Source organism: Thalassophryne amazonica, chromosome 8 (genome assembly GCF_902500255.1).
Source record: "Thalassophryne amazonica chromosome 8, fThaAma1.1, whole genome shotgun sequence".
NCBI lineage: Eukaryota > Metazoa > Chordata > Actinopteri > Batrachoidiformes > Batrachoididae > Thalassophryne > Thalassophryne amazonica.
This window is the reverse complement of record NC_047110.1, coordinates 71,861,872-71,888,179: the sequence shown is the minus strand read 5'-3', so window position 1 is coordinate 71,888,179 and position 26,308 is coordinate 71,861,872. Positions and strand designations below refer to the sequence as shown.

The 26,308-nt window shown below is 40.8% G+C and overlaps 1 protein-coding gene across 1 annotated transcript in view; it reads right to left on the bottom strand.

Annotated features, from left to right (window-relative positions):
* The window catches only part of LOC117514925 (voltage-dependent calcium channel subunit alpha-2/delta-1), a 301,141-nt gene extending 286,532 nt beyond the window's left edge, over positions 1–14,609 (bottom strand). Inside the window, 1 exon segment of the mRNA XM_034175496.1 lies at positions 14,366–14,609. Within this exon segment, the coding sequence (XP_034031387.1) occupies positions 14,366–14,454 (89 nt within the window). The 5' untranslated portion in view covers positions 14,455–14,609.
* Between the last annotated feature and the right edge of the window lie 11,699 nt (positions 14,610–26,308).

Sequence of the window (26,308 nt, the reverse complement as noted above, 5' to 3'; positions counted from 1 at the left end):
TCAAAATTACACACACACACACACACACACACACACACACACACACACACACACACACACAGCTTTTTGTCTTTCTCCAAGCTGCTGTAAGCAGCTGCTTTTCATTTGACAAACAGAGACAGTGGCAGAAGACATTATAAGCATGCACATTTCACTCATGGTACCAACATAACACTTAAGTCACTCATGGTAACATCAACATAACACTTAACTAAAGTGACTAAACTGATTGAATGAAAAAAAAACAATAAATCAATAATACTAACAATACTGTTAAACTAACATAAACCAAATTAATAACATTTAAATCCTCAAAAGCTCTTTTTTTGAGATTTTTGCAAATTTGTTAAAAAATAAAAAAAAAACTAAGAAATCCCATGCACATAAGTATTAACCCTCTGGGGTCTGAGGGCATTTTTTGGACAGTTCACTCGCCTGGCATAAATGTTTTATTATGGCTGTTAACAGCTCTCCCTGCATCCCACAATCAAGTTTTATGTCTCTTTTTTCAGGACGTGTTATTTCATAATATATATGCTTTTGTTGTGTTTTATAAGTGTAATAAAGTTTTACAATCAAAAATATCAAAGGAAAATAATTTTTCACACACATTTATTCAAAACACACAGCAAACCATAATAAACAACTGTTTTGACACTTTATAAAGGTAATTTGAGGTCTTGTGTGAAACACTGTACAACAAAAAATTTCAAACAATAAACACAAATGCAAATTTTGAACAATATATACAAAATGGTCTATGCGTTTATGCTCCAGTCTGAGGAGCGGCCCCTCTCCCTCACCTCATTGATATGGTAAACAGTGCTTTACACCAGAGGGAGAGAGCCACAGAGTAATCCAGTAACATTCAAATGCCAACTAGTGGAGCAATCCTGATAGTTACACACTGTTTGTTTGAGCACGTGAGATTGTCATGCAAGGCTCTCTGTCCGCTATGCGTAATGGGGCAGGGTGCATTGGAGGAGTTAGGGGGCTATTCAAACGGGCCAACTAGTAAGATATCACTCCTGAAAATGATCTTTGGCTTTTCACGTGAGGTGAATCTGCCCTACAATTGGATTTTGGAAAACCATGTGACGGTGAACCAATTCTGATTGGACACTCACACTGCGCACGTCATCACACAGCTTCTATGAGGAGTACAAAGATGGCCAACGGTGGCTTGAAAGTCCGCGGAGTTAATTTTTCAGCAAAAAAAAAAGTAAGTTTCTACCTCATGTCATTAAAAAGTTATTTAGAATGTAGTAAAGCTTGGTCCCAGCCGTCGTATACAACGGCGTCAGCCCCAGAGGGTTAACAGCCTTTGCTATAAAGCTAAAAAAAACTTTTTTAACATTGTCATTATGGGGTATTGTGTGTGGAATTTTGAGGAAAAAAAAAATATTTCATCCATTTTGGAATTAATGTGGAAAAAGTGAAGTGCTGTGAATATTTTCCAGATGCAGTGTAGACCTCGAATTGTGTCTGGAAGGTGTAAAACCTGTGCCAGATTTTGTGATGACCCACAGCAACAAAGGGCAACTTAAAAAAGTGGTGGGGGGTTTAATATTACTGCAGATTTGTTAAAAATAAAGAAGACAATCAAATCTCATGTATTTAAGTATTCACAACCTTTGCCATGAAGCTCAGAATTGAGCTTGGTTGCATTTTATTTCCACTGATTATCCTTGAGATGTTTCTACAGCTTAACTGGAGTCCACCTGGGGTAAATTCATTTGACTAGACATTATTTGGAAAGGCACACACCTGTCTACATATAGTATAAGGTCCCACAGTTGATAGCTATGTCAGAACACAAACCAAGCATGAAGTCAAAGGAACTGTCTGTAGACCTCCGAGACAGGATCTGGGGGAGGGTGCAGAAACATTTCTGCTGCTTTGAAAGTTCCCGTGAGCACAGTGGCCTCCATGTTTCAGCAGGACAATGACCCCAAGCTCACAGCCAAGATATCAAAGCTTCAGGACAACTCTGTGAATGTCCTTGAGTGGTCCAACCAGAACCCAGACCTGATTACGATTGAACATATCTGGAGAGATCTGAAAATGACTGTGCAACAACACTCCTCATCCAGCAATTCCTCATTCTGCAAAGAGGAATGACCAACACTGCCCAAATATAGGTGCACCAAGCTTGTGACATCACATTCAGGAAGACCTGAGGCTGTAATTACTGCAAAAGGTGCATCAACAAAGTATTGAGCAAAGGTTGTGAATACTTATGTACGTGTGATTTCTTAGTATTTTTTATACATTTGCAAAAAAAATACTAAATAAATAAAATGATATTGTCATTATGAGGTGTTGTGAATAGAATTTAGAGGGAACAAACAAATTTACTTAATTTTGGAATAAGGCTGCAACACAACAAAATGCTTAAAAAAGTGAAGCACTGTGAATACTTTCTGGATGCACTGTTCATGGAAAAGTATGCCCACAGTTGATGGTGTTCCCAAGCAGTTACCAGCCAATTACTAATCAGGACCTACCTTGCTTCACTTCTGATCTGATAGGATCACTGATGCACAGTGTGGCATGGCGATAGTAATTTATTGTATAATGAACATAAAATTGCCAGACTTGGTAGAACAACATAAGGGATCAAATATTCACTGGAGACAAATAATGACAGAACCGACTAATTACCAATGATTTACTGACTGATATAAACTTTATATTACAACTACACGGCTCATTCCAGCATCTTACACATTAAACAGCTTACTTTGACAGCTGCCACTTCCTGCATGTAACACTCATTACACATTCAAAGAAAATAACAATGCAACAAACTGTTGGATCAGAAAGTCTGATAAATAGGAATGCCAAACAACCATGTGAATTATGGGTCTGTATGCTATTTTGCCAAATTTTCACATAAATGGCTCATTTTTAAATAATGCATCACTGGCAGTCTCTCAGTGTCAGAGCTTATTGGTAAAGCCTCATAATTCCTCTTCCTAATATCCGCCTGGCATGGTTAACTGATATGAATCTAGGCCATCTGCAGAAGGGACCAGTGCACTGTGTTGCATTTGTTTTAACTAGTTCCATAAAAAAAAATAAAAAGTTTCCTCATTATTTACACAAAAAGCTTAAAAAGTAAATTCAGACTTGGGCAGAGATAAAATGAAGAACTTGGGATCCTAAACAGTCATAAAGTCATTGTTGTTGAGCTGAGGGAGCACTTTATTTTCTGCTCTGGTTGCTGGGCTTTGATTACTGCAGGCTCGGGTACAACGTTGGCTAATTAAACACACACCTACACAAATGCACATAGAAATGGCAAGTGGGTCAAGCATTGCATTACATTGTTTTTGAAGCACAGGAAGTACACAGTAGAAGGAGATGCAGAGAAAGAGAATAAGAGAGACAGATGCTGTGGCGCCATCACTTCAGGCCCACGGAGACACTAATGAGTTGGCCCACAGTGTGTGGATCCCAGCATCCAGCTGTGTTATACTTCACTGTAATTACACATTACACATCTGCACTAACCCAAAGACAAAATCAGCACATGGAAACGGCAATAGGATCACACCTAAATAAAATAAGAAAAAGCAGCAAAAAGAGAAGAAAAAGTGTTGTGTGGGCCGCCAGAAGAGGAGGTACTGCTGGCCCACCACCAGAGGGCGCCCTGCCTGAAGTGCTGGCTTCAGGCAGGAGAGGGCGCAGTCGCCTCACAGGAGCAGCCAGGGTGACAGCTGTCACGCATCACCTGCAACAGCTGTTACCCATCATCTGATCAGCAGGGGAATATCAGCAGGACGACGCCTCCACCTCTTTGCCGAGATATCGTTCTACCTGGAAGGTAACGTGCTCAGCTGACTGGTTAACAGTGATCTTTTGTGACTTTTGGGAGATGTTTAGCTGACTCCTTTTCCAACGAGTGGTGGAGGTAGTTTTCCTGCTGTGCGGATTCCTGGGTGCAGACGCACCCACATTTAATTGTTCTTTTGTTCCTCGCCAGCAGTACCAGGTCCGACACGCAAAGGCAGTGGCCACCTGGGAGTTCGGGACTTGGCGGCTCCAGTATTCCCGGGGTCTGGTGGCGGAGGAAATCGTGTGGTTCCGGTTCTGCTTTGGACAGACGTCTCCTATCTTCGAGCCTGCCCACACGACACCTTTTGTGATTTGGCTTTTTGTCCATTGTTGTAATCTGTTGTATTTGTTGTGCCCATTCACAACAGTAAAGTGTTGTTATTTGACCTCATCCATTGTCCGTTCATTTGCGCCCCCTGTTGTGGGTCCGTGTACCCACACTTTCCCAACAAAAAGAATTTGAGGACACCATTCAGCAAACGTCAGGAAAAGTCTTTGTTTTTGTGTTTGTTTGTTTTCTCGGGAGTTCAGTGTACCTTCAGCCACCGGTGATTCATACATGGTGCTCAGTTTATTGAACTCACAATGGCACAAGAAGGAGGTGGCAGACAGTTTGTTCTCAGCTCCTGATGTTTTGAAGAGATTCTTTCAATCTTTGGACACAGAAGTGTGCTGAGCCAGTGAGCAGAGCACGAGAGTTCAAGAATTAACAACAACTCTATGTTGTCTTCATTGACCACACGGCAGCCTTTGAAACAGTGGACCACACCACCCTATGGAAGATCTTGAAAACCACTGAAGCACCACATAAAACCACCACCTTCTTCCAAAAATTACAATAATCCAGAATTAATTAAATATTGTTTTTTGAAGGAGATGGATACATGTACAGTTCCACATCACTGAATATGTCATGGACTTCATATACCTGAATTATTAAGAAATACAAACTGTATGGCACTGCATACAGTTGTTTCCAGATTATGTGAATGTTGATCAGATTGGAGCAAACTAATAGGGATCCAACTAAGACACCCAGATAACTCTGAGGGAGTTACAGGCTTCTGTAAAAAGAAATAGACTGCATTTATATAGCGCTTTTCCATCTGCATCAGACCCTTAAAGTGCTTCACAATAATGCCTCACATTCACCCCGATGTGAGGGTGCTGCCATACGCAGGTACTCACTACACACCGGGAGCAACTAGGGGATTAAGGACATTGCCCAAGGGCCCTTAGTGATTTTCCAATCAGGCTGGGATTTGAACCAAGGATCCTCTGGTCTCAAGCCCAATGCTTAACCACTAGTCCATCACCTCCCCATTCTGTGGCTGGAGTTGGAGAAACTTTATACGTTGTAGAGGTGGGAATCTTGGGGGAGGTATCTCACAATTTGATTTGATTACTAATCAGTGGACTGTGATTTGCTTATTAAATGATTATCAATGGAGCTTAATGCATCTTTTTTCTATGTTGGATTTCTTTCTCGTGTGACTACTTAGTGCTTTTCAAAGCAAAGTGGTTGTTATGATCCATAGTGAATTTTCTTACAATACATTCTTTAACAGCGCAGCCATATTTGCACCCATGTGGCCTTTCATTCACCGAGTCTAAATTAAAAATACCCAGGGGAGTTTGTGTCTATGTAAGTGTGGGCTCATGTATGATTGACTCTCCTTTGGATAATTAATACTGCAGCAAAGTAAAAGGTAAAACATATGTGAGCACCTCATCACAGTGTATGTGCACATGGGTTGTGCATTGTAGGAATGTACATTGTAATAATGGTGAAACTTTGTTACACTGCTGATTTGATGACACTCTTATCTTGTGCATGCATATTTCTTTTTTAGTACACTTTGGGTTCAGCCAGATGTGTGCAGATAGTACACTCCAACACATTGCACCACAATCTTATTACATAATACAGAAGTGGCCTCTGTGTTCATGTGTGTAACTTTGATCATAGAGAAACTGGGGAGAGCTGACATTTGCTGTTTGGTATGCTTGTGTATTTTGGGTCAAGGATGAATACGACAAAAACGGAAAGTTGATAGGACTAATATTTTTTGGAGATATTGGAGATATTATGTAACAACACTGAACAATGGATGTTGTATTCACCATTACTCAGTCCCTGGTAACCAGACAACCTCTGAACAAAGGAAATATATCAGCCTTGCCAGTTGAAAAACATGGCATCAACTAAATGTGCCAAATAAAAAATATAATTATTCACAAAACTTTCACATTTTAATTTTCTGCACGTTCAGTTGAGAAAAAAAAAAAAACACTATAGAAACTTTACAGAATTTATTACCATCCTTGACAAATGTCAGTTACCTACAGTGCCTTGTAAAAGTATTCAGCCCCATGGTATTTCACACATTTTAATTTATTTATGCCATTTTAAATACAAAAAGTAAATCAGGCATCTCAATATAAAACTTTCTAAAATTATCTTCCTTCAGCTCAAATTTCAAAGCAAATATCTACAACCTAATATAAATTAATTAAAAAATATAAAAGCCAAGATGATGGATTGCATAAGTAATGGGCCCCTTTGGTATAATACCTGTAAATAACCAGTTTTATAGCCAGTTTATACATTTATATAACCTATAACTTATTCTGGGTTGTCTGGGTGTCTTCCTGGCTTTCCTCACTCTTTTCCTTCTTGTAGACTCACTCTGTTTTTGAGAACTATCTACACAGATTTGCCATAGAGTGCCATACTGTTTGTACTTCTTCATAATTGATGTTAATAAAGTCCAAGACATATTCAATGACTTGAAAATGTTCATGTATCCATTCCCTGACTTGTATGAAGAAAACTGACAATAAAACTGATTATTTATAGGTATTATACCAAAGGGGCCCATTACTTATGCAACCCATTATCTTGGCTTTTATATTTTTAATTAAGTTATATTAGATTGTAGAGATTTGGTTTGAGTTTGAGTTAGGGAAGATCATTTTAGAATTTTTATATTGAGAAGCGTGATTTACTTTTTGTAGTATGTGAAATGGCATAAATACATTAAAATGCATGAACTATCAAGGGGCCAAATACTTTTGCAAGACACTATTTTATAAACACTACTCAATCTGGAGCCTGTGGATCCCCATGGGCAACGCACTAGTGTATATTATGAGTGAAGCACTGCTCAAGTGGTGTGAGCTCGCTCATGGTTCAGGGAGTCCCAAACAAGAAGTGCCAAATTTTTAGTCCACAGTGAAAAAGGAAATGTCAAATGTTGAATACTTCCTGGAGTTACAACAAAGGATATTAACCCTGAACACCAGCTTAGCCTGGACCCTGGCACCCCTAACCTAGCAACCTGAGATCATGTGACACTAGTCAAAGCAGGCTGATAATCTGTTTCAAAAATGGCTAAGAAAGAATCCAAATTGCTTGCTCACAGAATATTATGCCATTTTTGGTTGATTACCTAAAATCATCTCCCCCATAATTTTCATTTTAATATGCATATGTCGTGGACATGAACAAGCAAAACTCTTCAGCAAAAATGTGAGTTCCACTGTGTCCTTCCTGGGGTATGTGTTAGCTGAGAGAGAGGTCAGGATGGACCCTGGTAAGGTCGTGGCCGTGGCAGATTGGGCCACCCCCCCCCCCCCCCGTTCCCACAAGGAGGTTCAATAATTTCTTTGGTTTGCCAGTTTTTATAGAAAGTTCACCAGGAATTTTGTTCTGTAGCCTCACCATTGCATAATCTCAACTCCACTCTCAGGTCTTTTGTCTGGTCCCCAGAGTGCATTGCTGCGTTCAGGGAGCTGAAGAAATGTTTCTCCTCCATACATGTGCTGCTCCTCCTGGACCCCTGCCGGCAGTTCGTGGTTGAAGTGGACGCGTCTAATATTGGTGTGGGGGCCGTCCTCACCCAAATTTGCCCCACTGATGATAAGCTGCATCCTTGTGCCTTTTTGTCCAAGAAGCTTTCCCCTGCTCAACAGAATTATGGCATTGGTAACGGTGAGCTTCTGGCAGTCAAGGTGGCCCTGGAGGACTTACAACTCATGCCATTTCAGGTATGGACCGATCACAAAAATCTAGAATGTCTTAAAATTGCAATGAGACTCAATGCCAGGCAGGCCCAATGGGCACTTTTTTGGCTGCTTTGACTTTGTTCTGTCTTACAGTCCTGGTTGAAAAACGGCAAACCTGACTCTTTGTCTCACAAATTTGATCCAGTCAATCCCTCCTCATATCCTAAAACCATTCTTCCTACATATTGTTTCATTTCAGCACTTAATTGGGATGTCGAAATGAAGGTCAAAGTGGCCTCACAAGGTGTTCTGGTACCTCCTGACTGTCCACTAGGGAAACTTTTTGTGGTTGACTCCATGAGGGGGGAGGTGATTAAGTGCGCACACAACAGCAAGTTCTCCTGTCACCCAAATATCAAGAAGACATCTTTTGTAGTTCAACAGTGGTTTTGGTGGCCTAAGATGAACAAGGATATTGCTGGGTATGTTAATGCGTCATGTGTGTGCCACCCACAAGACCACCAGTTGAAGCCCCCAGGGGGAATTACTGCCACTACACAGTAAAATCACCAGTGTAAAACTAACACTGGCAGTGTTAAATTAACACATGGTCACATGGAACATATGGTAACACATGGAACATATGGTCCGACTCTGGCCACAGTCGGACCATATGTTCACTGTCAGTGTTAATTTAACACTGGTGATTTTCCTGTGTACCGGTTCCCAAAGGTAGATAGATTGTCTAAAATGGTTCATTTTATTCCACTGTCCAAAGTAGAGAAGCTTGAATCTTCAACTGGACTGGGTTGCTTGACGCGAGGATGTTTCGCTTGTAATCGCAGAAGCTTCCTCACCTCAGCTAAAATTCTTGCTCTGGTAGTCTGACTTCTGTCTAGACTCTTGTAGAGAAGAATAACAGAAGCCAGTAAAAGCTGGAGTTTTAAACCTAGCCAGACCCCTCCTACCGAGAGGCAGACTGCTATTGGTTAGTGACTAACAATTGCTCTAATTAGCACCTATTGTGCTCTAGTTAGCACCTTCCTAATGACAGGGCAACTGTCCCTCCTAACGATGGGACTGATGCCTATCCTGATGACTCTCCTGACGAGAGTTGTCAGCTACATCAAGCTGGTCAAGTCTAGTCAGCGTTTCTCTCTGGCCAAGCCCCCTGTACCTGCCTGGTTCGTTGGCCTATGTTAACTGTGTGGAGGCTCCTGTCTTCTGGTGGTCAGGGATTTCAGTACCTCGTGGTCTGGGAGGGCTACAGACTGGAGGAGCGGTTCTGGATGCTGTCCTGCTGCATCTTGGACCCTGGTCTCAACTTGCATGCTTCACATCCTGATGGTCCTGGGCCATCGGTGGTCAGCTCTTAGCTGATGTCATGGCTGGACTTGTTGTTCTGGGTTTTATTTTTGTCTTTTGATGTTATGGTTGGTTTTGTTTTTCCTCTATTCACTTGTCTTTTGTCTGAGTGTTTGGTGTTGGGTGTGTCTTTCCTGTTTGTCCTCCTGTTGCCATGCCAATTCCAGACTTTTCCTCGACACCTGCTTTTCATCTCCCCTGATCACCTACTGTATTTAACCCTTACATTTCCCTCTTGGTCTTGCCAGATCATTGTGATCTTTGCCTGCGTTTCCAGCCCTGTTCCTCTGTGTTATAATCCTAGTTTATGTCTTGCCGTGTACTGACTTACAGCCTGTTTTTGACCTTGCCTGCCATCTCATGTTTTTGATACTTTTGCTGGTTTTTGTCTGCTGCCCTATGTTCCAAACCTTGCCTAGCTACCAAGTAAAAGCTTTTGTACTTCTACTCCTGTGTCCGAGTCCTGCAATTGTGTCCAGCCATTTCATACCTCAGAACCTGACAACTAGGGCCTTTAGCTGAACCTTCAATGCGTTTATGGAGGTGAAGATTTTTTAAAAGCAGAGATTTTCTTTAGAGGTGCAACATGCACTCAGTGATGTAACTGTTTTTGTTTGTTTTGGGTTTTTAAATTTTGATGGATTTTTCTGTCTGTTTTCCCCAGACTTGAAAACACTGGGGTTGTAATAAAGCCTTATAGCAAATGCACTGAAGACAAAGTGCATTACTTGCTTAAAAACCTACGAGTTAAAGTAGAAGTATGGGTTTACATAAGGAACAGACATCAGCCACATTCCCACACCTTTTATTAAAATTTATACAATTGATTTTTAACGTTGGTGAATCAGTTCAGGTTTATCCAGCATCCACATTGTGTTATATCTAAGAATCAATTTTTCCTCACACCCCTAATGTATAGTGTAACATTTGTCTGCTGCACCACCAGTTATGCAGCTTCATGGTGGAGAGAAAGATAAAAAAAAATTTCAGACAGGAAAACAAATCAAATGTTCAAGTCTCAATGTGCCTTCTGGCACACTGGGGCTGAAATGTTACATCTTCTTTTTAAGAAAATCTTTCCCAAATGCTTCACAGCTTATGTCTGACTTTCTTCTTCTATTTCTTCTTTTACGTATACACATTTTTTTTTTATTATTTTTCTTCATGCGCAAACTACTATGAGTCACAGCTGGCTCAGATGATTAAAGAAGTATATATGCAATTTTTCATACTGTAGCAGCGAGTCCATGTCCCTTTAATTTTTCCAAGAATTAAGAGGTTGACACAGAAAAGTACCACTAAACAAATTGACAACGCCAATAACTGTCACAAAAACTACATCTATGATGACAGAGAGTGACAGAAGGAGAGAGAGAGCAAGCACAAAAAACAAACCATATATCAGGATGAGAGCGATGATTGTAAAAATATGCAGTTTTAAAATTTATGAGTTGCTGGGTATATTGGGAGAAGAAGTGAGTTATGAATCTATGTGTGCATATGGATGTAGGAAAGCTATGAATGTATGCGGAGAGTGTGAAAGATAAAAATAAGTGTGTGATAAAGTGACTGTGAAATGTTGCATCAATGCATCAGCCCCCTAACTGAGATGCAGCCCCATGCCCACGCAGGCTCCTACGACCACAGAACATCAACACAGGAGGAGAAAACAGATGCAGGGATGGAAGGATATCTGAACCACCAGGATGCAAGAACCAACCTTGAGGACCACAGACCAAAATTGCACCCCACCTCCCCACATACACAAACAAACCAGCCCTGAGAGCATGACTTAAAGGATACAGACCCTCTGTCCCAACATCAGACACAGGCTAAAACCCAACAGAGAGACCGGGCCAATGCCCCGTCTGGGACCACGCACCACATCAACAACTGGCAACACCCCCAAGGACCACCACATCCCCTTGGATCGAGTTCCCTGCACCAGAACCAAGGAGAGGGCCTCTCCCAACCATGAGCACCAGGTATGCACCATCTCCAGCCATCCAGAAGGCGAACCATACCAGCCAGAACATCCTCCACCAACCCCAGCCACCCACAACTTGCCCTGTGTTTTCACACAGACCGTGGATTAACAGCAGCAACACTATGTGGCACTGTGTGGCACACCTAAACATATGACGATGGGATCCCTGCTGGCCCACAAGCACCCCCTGCCCCTGGCCATAGGTAAGAGTAGAGCCCCCATGAGCCTCAACATGCCATTGCATGGGATATTGTGTGTTGCTGTGTTGGATGTTTTTGGGCTGGACCACAGCTAGAAGACCCCCACCCCCAACCACTGCCCAATCCATAACCCAAGACTTAAACAGTAAGACGTATGTGTGTAAATGTGAATATTATGATGTACATGGAGTGTATACCAAGGGTGCTAGTATTAAAACTGAGATGCAGGTGGGAGCACGGGTATCCTAATGAAGGGAAACAGGAGGCCAGGCAACCCTTCGGTTCCCAAGCTTCCAACATGCCTGAGCCCTGTGCCGTGCCACTTTGTTTGCCGTGCAGTACATCACTGAAATCAACTTTCTCATCCTTTTAAGCTTCTTTGGATTGGTTTTCAATCCAGACAAGCAATGACACAGTTGTGTTACCTCTGCCAACAAAGTTGGGTGAAGGTTATATTTTCACCTGTTTGTTTGTTTGTCTGTCTGTGAAGCCTGTAACCCACAATTTTTCATATGTCATTATGACATTTTTACAGAAGATTCATATCGTGATAGGCAAGAACTGATTCAATTTTCAAGGTCATAGGTCAAAGTCAGGAAGAATTTTGGAATATTAATAAAATCCCTATCTTTTAACATTGAACGAATTTAAACAAAAAAACTGTCAAAAAAGATTGAATTCATTTCATATTTGAAAGACTTATGTATCAACTGAGAAAGTTTGATCTGGATCTGATCCAGATTAAGATTTTGTGCCCATTGAAAACCCCATTTAATGTATCTTTTGATTATATATTAATCAAACATGCCTCAATCATTCTCAAATTTGAAAGTGAGGTGCAGACTGGCACTCACTATGGCCAGAAAAGTTTGATCTGGATCTGATCCGCATTGACGATTTAGTGGACATTTCAATTTAATATTGAAAAGCCCATTTGGTCTACATTTTTTATTATCTCTCAATCAAATGTGCCTCAGTCACTCTCATTTTTCTGATTTACCTACACCACCAAAATTGGATGGAGGCTCCAATTTTATGCCTGTTTGTCTATTTTCCAGTTATCAGTTTGAAACCAAATGACAAATTGTGCATAGCAGAGATAACCAATGTTCTCTGAAAATTATCTGAAAAAGTATTCAGAAACTGAATAAGTTAAAAATAAAAACCTGACAGCACCACAAAAAACTTTTGATTCAAGTGCACGAACGTACTGCTGACATTTGATCACATCTAATTTACCTTATGAAAAGCCACTTCTAACAGGACTTTGACCTTGAAACTTTTTTTCCAAGGTAAAAATTTGTGGAATTGGAAATGAGTGTTGGTGGAGGTTTATGCACTGCGAGCGTGGTGCTCTACTTTTGTTTTGTTTTTGCAGTGGGGGTGCCAAACTAAGTGCCACAAACTATCAATCACACAGTCATGCAAAAATCCAGAAAAAAAATACATTCATATTCAGGTACAAGTTTCACTATGTGCATGTTCATGTTCTCCTGTAAAAATCAAAGACATGAATACATGCATTCAATTTCATTGTAATCAAGATGGAAAGATGAAGAGATATGACAGTTTTTGAACATGGATTCCGTATTTTTTTACTCTGGATTCAATATGTCATGGGATCGATTCCCACCTGTGGCCAAAGACATGCAGGGCAGATGGATTGGAAACTTTAAATTGTCCATAGGTGTAGCTGTGAATGTGATTGTGTTTGTTTGTCTATATGTGACCATGCGACAGACTAGGGTCCTGTCCAGGGTGTACCCCGCCTCACAATCTGACCCTTAATTGGAGTAAGCGGTTGAAGATGTGAGTAGATTCATTTTTTTTTTTTTTTAAACTAAGGTTTCAGTTTTGGTAGTGACTCCGTGTTGGATAACTGCAGTGAATATTGCTGGATGCAAAGCTTTGTGTGATTTATTTTATTTTTTTTTTTGGGGAGCACCTGAACACATCATAGGCAAAGACTTTACGCTGCAGAACTGCTTCATAAAACACACAGTTTAGAAAAAAAAAAAGCACATGTTCTCTACATACTGGATTAACTCTAATGAAGTCAGTAATTGGCTGCTATAAGCGTTAATGCTGGACACAAACATGAAAATGATCAGTTTACTCCTTGAATGGATAAAAGCTTCTTTCTGAATTATCGTCTGCAAAATCCAGCGTTGGAGTCTTTTTCATCTTTTCAAACTATTTTATTTATTTATTTATTGCAGTGGTGGTGCCAAACTGAGTGCCATAAACTGTCAGTGACACTGTTTCAGGTGCCAAAATCCAGAAGAAAACACTCATGTTCAGCACCACGCGATGTGTTCATGTTCTGCTGTGAAAATCAAATGACACAAATACTTGTGTTCAACTCCATTGTAATCAAGATGGAAAGATGAAAATGGATTCAGTATTTTTACAATGGGTTATATATATATTAGTAAAGGTTTAAATATTTTTACTGAATCCATGTTGGATAATTGCAGCGATACAAAACTCCCCGTGTGACTTTATTCTTTTTTTTTCTGACAACACCTAAACACATCACAGCACGTTCCATTGCAAAATTGGTAAATAAACTACAAAACTTAGAAAGAAAACGCACATGTTCTCTATAGGACAGATTAACTCTAATTGGCTGATAAATATTTACACTGGACGGACACAAAAATCTAAATGATCTGTTTGAATCCTTTCATGGATTCAAGATTCTTGCGTAAAATCAAGTTTTGGATTCTCTTTTTTATCTTTTAGGCCATTTTAAAAATCCATTTTCCCACTGGAAATCCACGTTGTAACTCTTCCACAACTTTATGCAAGGCGCGTGCACGCTGTGAACGGGAACCATCGTGAATCACACCTCACACGGTCCACACTCACACGTGTTTCCCTCACCCGATGACCACCATCTGATGAATGAACACCGCTCACGCCCACAAAGCGCACACGCGGGTGCGGAGATCATGATACTTACATGAGCTGTGTGGGAAACTGTGACGCCGAACACGCGTCCTGCCACACCAGGACCACAAAGAGCCACGCTCGAACCCTGCAGGTGTCCATTGTGAGGCGGAGAGGGATGGAGAGGGGAAAAACCCCGATGCGCGTCGACGCACCGGCTGCGCTCCGCTCCTTTTGTCCGCCGTGTGAAAGGAGAGGTGAGGAGAGACACCGTGAGGAACAGATTAACCAGCCTCACACCTCTAATCTGATCACCAGGCCAGGTCCAGGAGCTGCTGGATCTCTCTCTCTCTCTCTCTCTCTCTCTCTCTCTCTCTCTCTCTCTCTCTCTCTCTCTCTCTCTCTCTCTCTCTCTCTCTCTCTCTCTCTCTCTCTCTCTCTCTCATGCCCCCTCCTTTCCATCGAGGCACAGGAAAAAAAAAGGTAGTGCTCAGTGGCATCACAATCTGGATTACATCCACTGTATCAAATTGTTAATAAATATCACTAATTATGACATTTCACAAGCGTCTGTTATCTAAAAAAGTTGCAAATATATCAATCAATGCTGAATTTCCAATCATTCATGTCAGAGTGCTCAGTATTAAAGACCAAATAAAATAAAAATCTCATGTGTCACCTTAAAAAGTGAATTGTTTTAGCTAAATCATGTTAATAAATTCATTATTTATTAATTATGACTACCTGAGTGGTGTATTTGTGGAGTCAATGGGCTGTACACCTACAAAGTAATAAAATCATTTCCATCTGGAAAGGTCTGTTCATTTTTTAAAATCAAATAAAACTTTCATGGAAAAAACAAATGAATGGAAAATTTATCATAAGAAAAATGTCAAAATCACTTTGAAACAACAAGGTGTTGAAAAGGTTTCAACAAATATTGGTCACAAATACTATTTTGAGTGCATCATTCATGTCAGAGTGCTCAGCATTAAAGACCAAACAAAATAAAAATATAATGTGCCACCTTAAGAAGTGAATTATTTTAGTTGAATGGCATGATTTTACAAGAAAATCATTCTGACTACCTGTTTGGTGTTAAAATGATTTTCACCTGGAAAGGTCTGTTCATTTTTGTTATCAAATTAACAAAAAATTCATAAAAAATGTAAAAATTTATCATACTTAAACTGGTCAAATTTGAGCATTTACAGACATGACTCAATGAAGAAAAATGTAAAAAAAAAAAAAAAAATCACACTGAAACAACAGGGTGCTGAACAGGTTTTAAAAAAATGGTCAAAAATGCTATTTTGACCAAACAAAATAAAAATCTCATGTGTCACCTTAAAAAGTGAACTGTTTTAGCTGAATGACATGATTTTACAAGAACTCATGTTAATCAGTTCATTATTTATTAATCATGACTACCTGTGTGGTGTATTTGTGGAGCCAATGGGCTGTACACCTACAAAGTAATAACATGATTTTCAAATGGAAAGATCTGTTCATTTTTGTTATCAAATAAACAAAAATTTCATGAAAAAAAATGTGCTAATGTGCGCTAAGAGTGCTAATCCATGCTAAAAAGTGACCTACAGTGGGTCCAAAAAGTATTTCATCAGTCCCTGAATGTGCAAGTTCTCCTACTTAAAAAGATGAGAGAGGTCTGTAATTTTCATCATAGGTACACTTCAACTATGAGAGACAAAATGAGAAAAAAAAATCCAGGAAATCACATTGTAGGATTTTTAAAGAATTTATTTGTAAATTGTGGTGGAAAATAAGTATTTGGTCACCCACAAACAAGCAAGATTTCTGGCTCTCACAGACCTGTAACTTCTTCTTTAAGAAGCTCTTCTGTCCTCCACCTGTTACCTGCATTAATGGCACCTGTTGGAACCTTTTATCTGTATAAAAGACACCTGTCCACAGCCTCAAACAGTCAGACTCCAAACTCAACCATGGCCAAGACCATAGACTGTCAAAGGACACCAGGAACGCAATTGTAGACCTGCACCAGGCTGGGAAGAGCGAATCTACAATAGTTAAGCAGGTTGGTGTGAATAAATCAACTGTGGGACCAATTGTAAGAAAATGGAAGACATACAACACCACTGATAATCTCCCTCAATCTGGGGCTCCACGCAAGATGTCATCCCGTGGGGTCAAAATGATCATGAGACTGGTGAGCAAAAATCCCAGAACTACACGGAGGGACCTGATGAATGACCTGCAGAGAGCTGGGACCAAAGTAACAAAGGCCACACTATGCAGAGAGGGACTCAAATCCTGCAGTGCCAGGCGTGTCCCCCTGCTTAAGCCAGTACGTGTCCAGGCCCATCTGAAGTTTGCCAGAGAGCATATGGATGATCCAGAAGAGGACTGGGAGAATATCATGTGGTCAGATGAAACCAAAAAAGAACATTTTGGTAAAAACTCAACTCTTTGTGTTTGGAGGAAGAAGAATGTTGAGTTACATTCAGAGAACACCATGTCTATACGGTGAAGCATGGGGGTGGAAAGATCATGCTTTGGGGCTGTTTTTCTGCAAAGGGGACAGGACGATAGATCTGTGTTAAGGCAATAATGAAAGGGGCCATGTATCATGAGATTTTAAGCCAAAACCTCCTTCCATCAGTGAGAGCATTGAAGATGCAACGTGGCTGGGTCTTCCAGCATGACAATGATCCCAAACACACTGCTCGGGCAACAAAGGAGTGGCTCCGTAAAAAGCATTTCAAGGTCCTGGAGAAGCCAAGCCAGTCTCCAGACCTCTACCCATAGAAAATTTGTTGAGGGAGTTGAAAATCCATTTTGCCCAGCGACAGCCCCAAAACATCACTGCTCTAGAGGAGATCTGCATGGAGGAATGGGCCAAAATACCAGCTACAGTGTCTGCAAACCAGGTGGATACTTACAGGAAACGTTTGACTTCTGTCATTACCAATAAAGATTATGTGACAAAGTATTGAGTTGAACTTTTGTCATTGATGAAATACTTATTTTCCACCACAATTTACAAATAAATTCTTTAAAAATCCTACAATGTGATTTCCTGGATTTTTTTTTTCTCATTTTCTCACAGTTGAAGTGTACCTATGATGACAATTACAGACCTCTCTCATTTTTCTAAGTAGGAGAACTTGCACAATCAGGGACTGACTAAATACTTTTGGCCCCACTGTGTGTGTGTGTGTGTGTGTGTATATATATATATATATATATATATATATATATATATATATACAGTAGTGTTCAGAATAATAGTAGTGCTATGTGACTAAAAAGATTAATCCAGGTTTTGAGTATATTTCTTATTGTTAGGGCCCTGTCCAACTGGCGTTTAGGAGGATTTGCGGATGGAATGCGCACAAAAGTGGCCCACATCCGCCAAACAACCGCTATAACCATGTAACATTCCTGTATGAGTCGGCCGCCATCCGAACACGTCCGTGATCATCCGCAGAGGCACGCATGTCCGCAGCCAGGATTTTTGAGCGGCTCAAAAATCCTGCTGCGGATGAGATCCGCATCACTGCCTGAACACATACTGAAGACATACGCAGGACATACACAACCAACGCGCCGCATGTCCCCTGTCATCCGCTGATATCTGCAACCGACGGGTTGGTGCGGCTTGGCGGCGGACCAGGACAGCATGCAAAACAGATATGACGTGTGCCTAGCACGGCCACATCACGGTCGCAAATGGTATGTCGCGCATGCAGACAGAGTGGGCACGGATGGAGCGAGTGCATCACGGCCGCTGTGCCCCTCATGGGGGAGCCTCCGCAGTCGCCTTCGCTTCTGTTCCGTGTTATATCCACTTTTCTTCCTCATGTATTCGCTGATCCACCCCAGGACATTTGCCATTTCCACCCACCTTTGTTGCGGACGCTCAGCATTTGTCTCCTCATTTCATGCGCAAATCCTCCTAAGCACTAGAGGGACAGGGCCCTTACATGGGAAACAAGGTACCAGTAGATTCAATAGATTCTCACAAATTCAACAAGACCAAGCATTCATGATATGCCCACTCTTAAGGCTATGAAATTGGGCTATTAGTAAAAAAAAAGTAGAAAAGGGGGTGTTCACAATAATAGTAGTGTGGCATTCATTCAGTGAGTTCGTCAATTTTGTGGAACAAACAGGTGTGAATTAGGTGTCCCCTATTTAAGGATGAAGCCAGCACCTGTTTAACAAGCTTTTCTCTTTGACAGCCTGAGGAAAATGGGATGTTCAAGACACTGTTCAGAAGAACAGCGTAGTTTGATTTAAAAGTTGATTGGAGAGGGGAAAACTTATACGCAGGTGCAAAAAAAGTATAGGCTGGTCATCTACAATGATCTCCAATGCTTTACAATGGACAAAAAAAAACAGAGACGCGTGTAAGAAAACGGAAAACAACCATCAAAATGGATAGAAGAATAACCAGAATGGCAAAGGCTCACCCACTGATCAGCTCCAGGATAATCAAATACTTGTTGCCTGTAAGTGCTGTGACAGTGAGAAGACGCCTGTGTGAATCTAATTTATTTGCCAGAATCCCCCGCAAAGTCCCTCTGTTAAATAAAAGACATGTGCAGAAGAGGTTACAATTTGCCAAAGAACACATCAACTGGCCTAAAGAGAAATGGAGGAACATTTTGTTGACTGATGAGAGTAAAATTGTTTTTTTTGAGTCCAAGGGCTGCAGACAGTTTGTGAGATGACCCCCAAACTCTGAATTCAAGCCACAGTTCACAGTGAAGACAGTGAAACATGGTGGTGCAAGCATCATAATATGGGCATGTTTTCTCCTACTATTGTGTTGGGCCTATATATCGCATACCAGGTATCATGGATCAGTTTGGATATGTCAAAATACTTGAAGAGGTCATGTTGCCTTATGCTGAAGAGGACATGCCCTTGAAATGGGTGTTTCAACAAGACAATGACCCCAAGCACACTAATAAATGAGCAAAATCTTGGTTCCAAACCAACAAAGTTAATGCCTTGCAGATGTGAAGAAATCATGAAAAACTGTGGTTATACAACTAAATACTAGTTTAGTGATTCACAGGATTGCTAAAAAAGCAGTTTGAACATAATAGTTTTGAGTTTGTACCGTCAACAGCAAATGCTACTATTATTATGAACACCCCCTTTTCTACTTTTTTTTTTGTTTACTAATAGCCCAATTTCATAGCCTTAAGAGTGTGCATATCATGAATGCTTGGTCTTGTTGGATTTCTGAGAATCTACTGGTACCTTGTTTCCTATGTAACAATCAGAAATATACTCAAAACCTGGATTAATCTTTTTAGTCACATAGCACTACTATTATTCTGAACACTACTGTGTGTGTGTGTGTGTGTGTGTATATATATATATATATATATATATATATATATATATATATATATATATATATATATATATATATATATATAGTATAGTATAGTGCAGATTTGTTGTCCCTATAGTCAACCTGCTGAACTTCATTGCGAGTATTTTGTTCACATGGACGCATGCACACACCAACAGACAACAGCATTTTCCACTAGGGTCACAGAGGGGTAAATACCTTTTAACCCTCAGTTTCTGGTGCATTTTTTGTTTCAAAAGTAACATCTGAAGATGTCATATTTGAGCATTTCCAAACACATCTATGAAAGAAAGTTTCAAAATTCATGAATACACACCAGTGTAAAACTAACACTGACAGTGTTAAATTGTACATATGGTCCTACTCTGGCCAGAGTGGGACCATATGTACACTGGCAGTGTTAATTTAACACTGTGCAGGTTCAATATGTTTAGATCCAAAGTGCAAAACAAATAATACCTGCTTAAATAGAGCATCTGACAGTCAGTCCCCCCCCACACACACACTCACACACATGTGTGCACACAGTGAATACAGATGCAGGTTTGATGCCCTGCAATATTTTCTCTGCAACCTACAGAGGAATGACAGAATTCACAGGATCTGTTCTTACCTGTCAGTCAGCATCAGAGATGGTGTCCCACGTGAGAATCAGCGCCACACTGATATCCCTAAAAAGTCTGCAACCCTGCAAGCACAGTATGGCAACAAACCCCATCAATATGAGAGTCATCATTTATGTCTGTTCCACAGACGTCTGCTGATATCAGAAGACTGAATACTTACAAGCTGCTGCACAGCAATACGCAAAACAACAGTTTTGAACATTTCAAATTGGTAAAACATCAATGGTTTGAATCGATTAAGAATATTAAACCACCTTATTGTATATGTGTGCGTGTGTGCGTGCATGTGTAATTTAGACTCAGAGGCAGGGCAGAATGCTTGGGGATTTGGTTATCAATCGTTGCTTGGCAACCACACACCATCTCTCGTGTCCTCTCAGCCTCCCCTTCTCCCTTTCACCCCCCTCTCTTTGTTTTCATCCCCAACTCCCTCCTCGTTCTCGCTGCACTGCACTGTTACACTTTGCCACCTCCTGTCCCCTAAAAATCACTTCATTATCTCTCACAATGCACCCCCCTCCCTCGATCCCACCCCACCTTCTTCCCCCCCAGCAGAAGAACAGATTCCCCCTCGCTGATGTGGAGGAGAACAGCGAGGATTGGAGAAGAGGTCTCCTCTGCAGACGTCCTCTTTCAATACTTGAAATGAGAAACACCTTGCACTCCATCCTGAATAAGAGGTGTCAGAATTAAAACCTCCAAATTCAAATCCACCACTGCTCACAGAGCTTGGATAAAAATGATCTCCGTCTCGCACCAATATATGTGTCTGTGATGTCACTTTAACACTGGGGGAGGAGGTGACCTAACAGTTCAGAGAGCTTCACTTGTGACTAGTGGATCCTCAGTTTTAATCCATGGCAAACAGAAAACTCACAGAGGTTCTCTTGAGCAAGATCCTCAGTCCCCAAATTGCCCCCAGTATGCAGTTCATACAGAGAAATGGGGTATGTATTTGAGTACGCAAAGGTATTTTTCTCTAAAAAGCACCCTATAAGGCAGGGGTGGGCAACCTGTTCCAGAAAGAGCCATGAGGGTGCAGATTTTCTTTGCAGCCACTGACTCCACCAGGTGATTTCACTGATTAACTGATTCCATCTGCTCAAGGTGATATTAATCAGTAAAATCACCTGGTGGAGTCAGTGGCTGCAAAGAAAATCTGCACCCTCATGGCTCTTTCTGGAACAGGTTGCCCACCCCTGCTATAAGGTAAATAAAGTCTCCTTAAGGTGAAAACTGTGGATTTTTGTTTCATTTTAAAGGTATAAAATACCATTGCTAATCATCAACAAAGGTGAATTGTTCATTCACTGCTCAAGTGGCAGCACACTCACACTGGCATGTGCACGGGTGAATGTGAGGCCTCATTGTAAAGCAAATTCAGCATCTACATCTGATGAAAAAGTGTTGGAGAAATACAAATTTCCAACTGCAGGAGGAATCAATGGGTTAACAGTTAAGTCTGCATATGGAGTCAATGCTGAATGAATATGAATATAATGAATATAGACCAAAACCAGTTAAAAAAAAAAAAAAAGTTTTGTGCTTTTGGTGCATAGTATATTTGATAGAAAATGCTGCCATCTGGAGGACCTTCAGTACAGTCACAGGAGACACAAACAGGAAACAGAAGACAGCATGTTTTCAGAGCACAGTCTTTCAAACCTGTTTCAAGTTCAGTACAACACGCAGACCTCCTACCATAAGAGCAACTGCAATTTATACATCATGTTTAATTGAGGCAAAAAAGGGCTTTTTGTATAGGTACATATATCACAAAAAAGTAGATCCAAGTATTTCAAGTTTTGCTCAAAAAAGGACAGACATAATATAGGGGAAGCCGGGGCACAGTGGCTCAGAAATGTTGTTTTGTGGCAGCATAAACATATTATGCATACGTTTAGGTCATTCTATTGTGGATTTAATACAGCAAGTTATTGTTTATAAGGCTGTGTTATTTATTTCTCCCCAAGTGTAATTTACAGGTGTTTAAAATCGATTTTAAGATTTTTGATTCACTGTGTCCTGGACACTAATCCATGGGGCACAGTGAATTAGTGTCCGTCCGGGGCATAGTGAATCAATTTAGAGTATAATGACAAAACACATGATTATAAAGATTTCTTCAAAATTATTAAATATATGCTGATGCATATACAAACTATAATCCAGCAAATCAGCTATGTAATGTGTGAGTGTCTTATATAGTGATATAAGTCCTTTAGAAACTATTATAAATACAACTGTCATGATTTCTGTTCAAACGTGAAAACAGTTGTTTATATACACAAATTATAGAAATAATTCATGGAAAAATAAATGTATAAGCTTCAACAAGTAATATTTGTCATCCACTTGTTACAGGGGCTTAGTAAATCACTTTCTAGACTGATTCACTGTGCCCCTGGTGCATGTGACACACAAGTCATGTCATCAAATAGCTGATATTCTGGAGAAGACATAACACATGCTCATCAGTTGGAGGGGGTAGTCTTCTAACTAATAACAATTTTTTGGGCCACCTTTTCTCTGTTGTGAGAAATAAATACAAAGACACTGATATCCACAAAATTTACTTTTGATAGGAAAAAAACTGGCTTCACTTGCCACTTAGTTTTACCCCTAATGTATCCAAAAACAAAACACTAATTTATAAGGGGGATGTCTTTATGCATAAAAATATGGCATAAATGCTGCAAATATATATGTAGTTTTACAGATATAGCTACTGATTCACTGTGCCCCTTGATTTACCATTCCCTGGTTTCCCCTACTGTCTTTCGAGGACAGTCCAAGCACTCGGAATGTTGTCAAATCCCCAGGGGTCCACACTGTATTTCCCTTGCTCTGAAACACTGGCTATGTGCACAGCACAGCTATAGCAACATTGTAAACATATTGTCACATATTAAGCATATTTTGAAAGCATCTGTACTTAATTTCCATAACATTTATGCTGTACTTATTACTTCCACCTAGGACATAATAAAATCATCAGCATTAATTTATTTATTTTGTCTGTCTGTCTGTCTGTCTGACTTTTAGTAAGATTACATCAAAACTATTGCATAGATTTTGACCAAATTTTCACCACAGACAGATATTAGGCCACGAAAGACTCCGTTAAATTTTGGAGGTGACCCAGATTCTGGATCAAGTTTTACATTATATAGGCTTTGAAGGATTATGTCAAAACTACTTCACGGATTCTCACCAAATTTGCACCACCGATACATATTAGGGCATGGAAGACTCCACTGAATTTTGGAGGTGATCCGGATCTGGATTGGCAGAATCAAAAATCTCTGATTGCTCTAGTTCCTATATAAGTACGGGTACACAGAGACTGTTACCACTGTCCTACAGTGTTTAACACCATCATACACTACATTTTCATCACCAAACTGCTGAAACAAACTACTGTTGCTTTTCAACTGGACCTTTCTGTGTGGAGTTTTTGCATGCGTTCCCTCCTTACTCCCACTTCCAAAGACATGCAGGTTAGGCCAACTGGTGACTAAAAATTGACAACAGATGTTCATGTGTGAGTGTGTTCATCTGTCTATATGTGATCCTGCAATAGACTGGCTTCCTCCTAGGGTGTACAGGCCCAACAACACCTCGTCTCCATCATGAGTAAGCAGGTATAGTACAATATGAATGAATGGATAAATGAATATGTAGACCTGCTGATTTCTGTTCTCAGTCCCATTACCTGTGCCCTTGGGAAAGACACCCACCTGTAAATGGCTCCCATCCTTGGCTGGGGTAGCACCCTGCAGCAGACTGGCAACCCATCCAGGTAGAGTCACAGACTCTCAGCTGCTTCAGGCTATGGAATGTAGCGATAAGCAGGGGCACCGATGGGTCTCAGGGCCTTCTTTTATTCATTAGTTGGAGTTGGTGGGGTCACGGTGGTGCAAGTGATTAGCACAGTTACAGTGCATCCAGAAAGAATTCGCAGTGCTTCACTTTTTACACATTTTATGTTACAGCCTTATTCCAAATTGGGGTAAATTCATTTTTCCCTCAAAACTCTACTCACAACACCCTATAATGACAGCATGAAAAAAGTATATTTTTTCTTTTTTTTTTTTTTTTTGCAAATTTATTAAAATTAAAAAACTAAGAAATATCAGAAGTATTCACACCCTTTGCTCAAAACTTTGTTGATGTATTGTTGACAGTAATTACAGCCGCTAGTCTTCTTGAATATGATGCTACAAGCTAGGTGATCCTTTCTTTGGGCAGTTTTACCCATTCCTCTTTGCAACACCTCTCAAGCTCCATCAGGTTGGATGGGGAGCTGTCAGAGTTGAACCTGGTGGAAAAGACAACTCAAATTATCACAGAAAATGACCACAAGGAAACACTGAATTTCTTTCCTGCACAGGGGAGAGCCCGGCGGCATGACCCCTCTTCACCAATTGCCAGTCAGCTCTGAAGGGCCTGCCCACTCATCTCCTGCATTTATTGAAGCAAAAATGAATACAGGCAGATACAGAAAACAACACACATCTTGGAGTCACACAGTCTGGTCTCACTAGATATGGCATTATAATGAATTTCTTAAACAGAGACAAAACGGAGACAAAACAGGACCAGCTTGAGCTGGTGCGAAAAGGGCCAGTCTGAGGTGAAGAGCGCTCTGGAGCAGGTTTTTAGCCAGGATATCTCTGTACATTGCTGCATTCATCTTTCCCTCAATCCTGACTAGTTTTCCAGTTCCTGCCACTGAAAAACATCCCCACAGCATGATGCTGCCACCACTATGCTTCACTGTAGGGATGGAATTGGCTAGGTTGTTGAGTGGTGCCTGGTTTCCTTCAAACATGAGTTCAATCTTCATCTTATCAGACCAAAGTTTTGTTTCTCATGGTCTCAGAGTCATTCAGGTGCCTTTTGGCAAACTCCAGGCAGGCTGCCATGTGCCGTTTACTAATGAGTGGCTTCTGTCTGGCCACTCTACCATACAGGCCTGATTGGTGGATTGCTGCAGAGATGGTTGTCCTTCTGGAAGGTTCTCCTCTCTCCACAGAGGAATGCTGGAACTCTGACAGAGTAACAATTGGGTGCTTGGTCACCTCCCTGACTAAGACCCTTCTCCCCCGATCGCTCAGTTTAAACAGGCAGCCAGCTCTCGGAAGAGTCCTGGTGGATCAGAAGTTCTTCCATTTATGGATGATGGAGGCCACTGTGCACATTGCCATGGGACCTTGTATGTAGACAGGTGTGTGCCTTTCCAAATCATGTCCAATCAACTGAACTTACCCCAGGTGCACTCGAATTAAACTGTAGAAACATCTCAAGGATGATCAGTGGAAACAGGTGGTTCATGGCAAAGGCTGTGAATACTTATGTACAGGTGATTTCTTAAGGTTTTTTGTTTCATAAATTTGCAAAAATCTTTAAAAAAAAAAAAAATTGGCGCACATCCGAAAAGCGTCAGATCTCAGTTTCAAAACGTTCTGACAGCCATCTACGGAAGTCGACACAATTGGTTAAAATTGGCTGGTGGCCCTCACTGTGACGCACATGTTCAAAGCTCTCCAGGCGCAGTCGAGATGGGACACCTGTCCGACGGCGATCCATGTGTAATCTGAGGACCATCTGACATATTCCGATGGCAGAATATAATAAACGCCACCCCCGGAGTGCAAAGGAACTGTTGAAATGTATGTGGCCCGCTTCATCAAAATTATTATGAATTATTATCATGTACAGTGAATGTGAACAGCGGCTATCAAACTGAAAGCTCCGTGCGCTACTGTGCGCTCGCCACTGCAAATCTGAACAGGCCGTTATATCCACAATAGACCTTACAGTACAGATATTTGTCCATTCCTTCCCATGGGTGACATAAATAATGTGAACTATTGTCTCTATCATATCACAGGTAGATGCATTTCTCTGTTGTGTGCAGTAACATGCCAGGCTCAGAGCTGGACGGATCTCACGCTGTAATAAATGATCACCTTGTAACTCTGTAGGAGATATGACATGGAACTTGTGCCAGGCT